At 48.8% G+C, this 4958-nt stretch overlaps 1 protein-coding gene across 1 annotated transcript; it reads right to left on the reverse strand.

The window, feature by feature from the left end:
- Positions 1 to 3439: 3439 nt before the first annotated feature.
- On the reverse strand, positions 3440 to 4619 carry Aspvir_007569 (uncharacterized protein; the record flags this gene model as incomplete). The annotated part of the gene is made up of 5 exons (XM_043270748.1): positions 3440 to 3666; positions 3722 to 3833; positions 4180 to 4304; positions 4366 to 4525; positions 4584 to 4619. 5 exons carry the CDS (start codon positions 4617 to 4619, stop codon positions 3440 to 3442), a joined length of 660 nt encoding a protein of 219 aa, XP_043126683.1.
- Between the last annotated feature and the right edge of the window lie 339 nt (positions 4620 to 4958).

Below are 4958 nucleotides of genomic sequence, written 5' to 3' on the forward strand. Positions count from 1 at the left end.
GATCCAAACCACTGAACTCGTTCTGCGAGAAGAGGTGGGGAGTGAGCCTGCTATTTCCAGCAGTTGATCCAAACCACTGAACTCGTTCTGCGAGATGCGGCAAGGATCCTGTTCTCCGGTGACGAGCTCACACCTCATCGTGGTGCTGGAGTCTAGTAACCTGTGCCCCTAAAAGGTACAGGCGAAGCTAAGATGGGCTCTTTTCTCTCATTCGCGGGCCGAAGCTGTTCTGGAGTAAGGTGAGCTGCTCACGAACACGGCTGGTGTTATGGAGAAAGCTGATATATGCCAATAATATTAGTACTGCTGGCCGCGGATTCGACAGACCTCAATAAAGATATGAACGTGGACTACCAATACTTCTTCTGTCTGTGTTCGTACAGGTAGATCTGGCAAGCTACCAGAATCCATCTGATTCTCATCACTGATCAGGAAGACACGTTGTCTCCCGTTCTCGGCGTCTGCAGCGTTCACAGGCCTTGTCAATTCGTCGCCATATGCGAGGGGACTGCTACTGCACTTCCCGGGCCGCGGTGCTACGCCTGAATGTCGAATACGGGCTCCATCTTACACGCGAACCGATGGCTGTCTCTTTGCTTGCCAAGGGCGTGCCGTCTGACTAGACAAGATGTGGACATCTGGATGTTGCCATCCTATTCACCTGCCTTGCGTCTTATACTAAGGAGTCAGTCTTAAACAGCTATGTCAGAATCTCCCGCCGGCGCTCAGATCTGATGACCTAACTTCAGAATACGATTGCTGGAGTCAAACATCAGCTATCTTGCTGGAATCTCTACGCCATTAGAACATCATAAATGGTAATGTTGCAGCCTCCGATTTCGACAAAGCAATTCGTGATGGGCCACGCCATCGCCACGGTCCTGATGGAAACTCCCACATCGGTCCCAGGACTGGTAGGGATGCAGGAGTTGACTCTATAGCATCAGGTGTTAGTGAAAGATCTCCTTAGTCTCTCTGAGTATACAAGGCAGAGCAATTTACCACTATACTCCCTCGCATAACCAGCACTACCCCTTCTCCTTGGGTACATTCGCGTGTAATAAGCCCGGGGCGAATCACGCATAGCCTTCATCCGTTAATGAATCAGGCAGTTATCCACATATTAATCCACGTCGCTGTGCCAGTGAGTCCCAATAGTGTCAGTTCATGGCAAATCGCTTCGTCTTTGTCTTGCCTGGGTATCCGTGGACAACTGGCGATAAACCTTTTCTAGAAAACAAGGTCACAATGCCCCTGAAGCAGGCAGTGCTGATCAATTTTGGAATAGCAGCAGCCCCTGGTTATCCATCTTACAAGGACGCATCCCCGATGAGCATATGGCGACAGTAGTTCCAAGCTGCTATCCGTGCAGTTCGCCTGCAGTATGGGGTCCAATATTGTCAGGGCAGGGCTCAATTGGGAGACATGGTGGCAGGTAGTATCCGCTTCTCAAGATTCTCTAGCTGCAATATCACCTGCACACGATGATCAGTATCTTCTGCTTGGAATATATGCTGGGCTCTCCGTGAGCGTCAAAAGCGGCAAACGAGTCAGCAAGTCACCTCGGTCTCTATGGTACTCGTCTTCGGCTTAATGGCATCTTCGCCAACGTCAGGCGATCAAGGTGTTGGCCAAGATCGGACAGCTCATTCGCGTTTAAGCGCGTCTGCTCCTGACCTACGAGCAACGTCAGGTATCCCTCTAGCTTCTTGCTGACAGAGGCCGCCTCCGCTACGGCCTCATGGCCAGCAAGGACGTCGTCCTGCTGGGCATCCTCTCGTTATTCAGAAGGGGCGAGAGTACGCCTACTTATTTTCTTAGCCGCAGAACGGCACCCTCCGCGGCGGCCCACTCCCGCGGACTCTGGCATATAGTTGCGTACTGCTGAGAGAACGTCGTCTGGAAGGGGAGAAGAAGATATACGATGCAACAAGCGCTGTGGCTGACCACCCGGAAGTGGTGTCGAAGATCCCTAACAAGGAAGGGTGCGGGATGTAATCAAATGGTGAGGAACGTGAGACTCAGGATGAACATCACTCACATTATCCTCAGATTCGGGGGAATCATTCAACAAGATCTGTAGTAAACATCGCTTGCTTTCGCTCAGGTAACCCTGGTCGTATAACTATAGTGAGTCCGTTTGGACCCACCGTATACATAAAAGCATGTCAATTCCCTGCAGTTCCTTCCTTATCCTCTCTTCCTACATCTGTGTTTTGGCTTGTCCTGTATCTCAATCATAACTGTGGCAGTGCCGCTGCTATAGTGATAAAAACAATACTCTCCCGCAAAGTGGTTATTGATAGTCACACAGCCGAAAGTTATGGTACTCCTAGGGGCATGCCCAGTTATAGTCGTCATATCGACCTGCTGCGGTGTATTTGCTGTACTTAGTTGATGAGAAGGAGGTATGGTAGTGGTGGTGCACAGAGTGGCAGTTGACAGTGGTTGTAAGCTTGTAGACGGATAATGTTTGGCTGGGCGGTCTGATTGAGGCAACGCGGACACAGCCAGACATCTGTTGTTATTAGTGTGGTTATCTGCATGTACTGTCAATAGGAAGTAGAAATATTCAGCATACTGTCTCAGGCTAGACTGCATACTCTTTGGCAATATTCGAGCGATTAAGTCTGAATCAACATTTAAGCTGTTATGCAGACATCATCTTTGCAGGTAGACACTGCAGATGCGGGCGTCAGTCAGGGGAATCGTATTTAGTCAGACGAGGTAAAGAAATGTGATAAGCAGCTATCACCTTCGCCGAATAAATCATTGTTTTAGGAAGGGTTGACGGTTGAGTTCTCCGCGTTGTTCGGGGCCGGGATCAGAGAAAGTACACTAGGGACATGTCTTTCGATGAAACATGTTAGATGCGGTCATGTGGATTCCACATTCTTCATCAATACCACGATTTCATCATAATCTCCCAGACAGGTTCAATGCGAAGAGCTCGGAAGTTAGAAGAAAGTACATGTGACGTGTCGACTGTCAGATAAAGGGGCCCTATCCGGCTCGAGTCGAAAGACCCAGCTCAATCTAACCTACATAACAGAATGTATGATATCAAACATCGTCGGATCATGAAGAATCCGTCCAATGGCAGAGGAAGGTGGGTTAACACTTCAATCCAGAGTGACCTGTTAAGTAGACCCTCTTTGCTCCTAGTTCCATGGGAAGCGAACAATGCTTTTAAAGGCATCTTATTAACTGTACTTAGATTTAAGCTCATATCATCCTCCTCCTTCTCCGCCTCCTCCTTTGCCTCCTTGTTTTATCTGGACTCGTCCTTCTTTTCTTTTTTCTTTTTTTTTTTTTTTCCCTCGGCCTCCTTCGCCTTGTCAGGGCGCTTTCTTCTTGGTTTTTTGGCGGCGGAGGGAGGCGCCTGCAGAGGATCCGGAGGAAGCGGGAGCGTTGATGGTGAGATTAACACCACTATAGCTCAGTTGGAGCTTGTCTCAGTGCCCTTCCTCTCTTCCTCCTTCTTTTTGGCCTTGTCGGGCCGCGTTCTTCTTCTTTGTTTCTTGCCAGGCAGGGGGATGTCGCCTGCATGGCCATCACCGTTAAAGGTGTAATTATTCACCACCCTTGGTGGCAGGCGGGTCAGCGGCGGCAGCAGGAGTCTCGTTCGACGGTTCGAGGTCTTGTTGATGTCAATCCAAAGATCTGCTATGGGGGGCAGCTCAACGTACGTACTCAACTTGTATTGGGGCCGAAAAGATACCCAAGGAAGATCGTTTCTGAGATCTTAATTTTCCCTGTTGGGATCGAAGAAGGAGCGAGAATAGCGAGGAATTTGCCGCGAGGATGGTCATGCAGAACATGGTCGAGGGAGTCTGTGGCTATTAGTCACTGAACACATTGCAGCTCGGATAAATGGTGTACTTACTTTCTGCCTCTGACATAGAGGTGCGTCCAGTAATCCAGGGAGTGATTGACGGTCTTCGTAGGCGAACAGTCAAATGGAAGTATTGCTAGTTCTACTAGCAGGGCGGCCCTGTTCGGAAATGTGGTTGTTGATCTTGATGCCGAACAGGGCCGCCCCGTGAGCATTGCAATTCCAGACCTTCTGATGACAGCATTCTTCTCAACAGTGTTTCAGATTTTTACCTTTGCCTTTGTTAGCAAGGTGCAGCTCCAAGAATTATTTTGTTTGTTTGATTGAGGACAGGATATACTTACGTCGTACTGGTAGACGTTGCGAGCAGGGAACTTGGTGGACGCGGCCGGCGGCCACATTGGGGCCCGGAACCAGCATGCCCCTGTGTGGGATTTCGCACCCTTGCCACATTTTTGCCGCTCTATTTCTGGCCATTAGTATTACCACTGTTCAGGTGCCTGTCGTGAAGGTCGAATCAATATGCTTACTTCTTTTATTGGCGGCATTTTCCAGCGAGATGCCAGCGGTCGCAGAGGACGCCGATGGAGCCGGACGGAGACGGCGATGTTCAAAGACCGCAGGGGCTTGCGGAGGGAGGGTGGCCAGGACGGCGGCAACTGCCGAGATGGCGTGGAGGATGGAGGAGTCCTATACTGATGTCAATCCAAAGATTCGTTATTGGGGCCAGCTCAACGTATATACTCACATTGTGATGGTGTGAGTGTGACAGGTTGTCAACCATAAAATCCACTACGCCGAAGAAACAGCTCATAGTACGGCGGACTGAATGTACAAACCGGCCAAAATAAATTTTTACAATGATTACCTTCCGCCACACTACTACTAAAACTACCACACGCACCACTATGCCTATAGCCTATCTAGCATGCTTATAGAAACTAATATTTTTATATAAAATATATAGTAATCGACCCCATATCATATAGATATTAAATGATTTAAATTTAAAATCGTCATATGGTAGGGATTCGAATCGTCATATGGTAGGGATTCAAATCGTCATATAGTAGGGATTTGAATTGTCATATGGTAGGGATTCGAATCACCATATAGTAGGGAT

Source organism: Aspergillus viridinutans, assembly GCF_018404265.1.
Source record: "Aspergillus viridinutans IFM 47045 DNA, scaffold_5, whole genome shotgun sequence".
In the NCBI taxonomy this organism is placed as follows: Eukaryota; Fungi; Ascomycota; class Eurotiomycetes; order Eurotiales; family Aspergillaceae; genus Aspergillus; species Aspergillus viridinutans.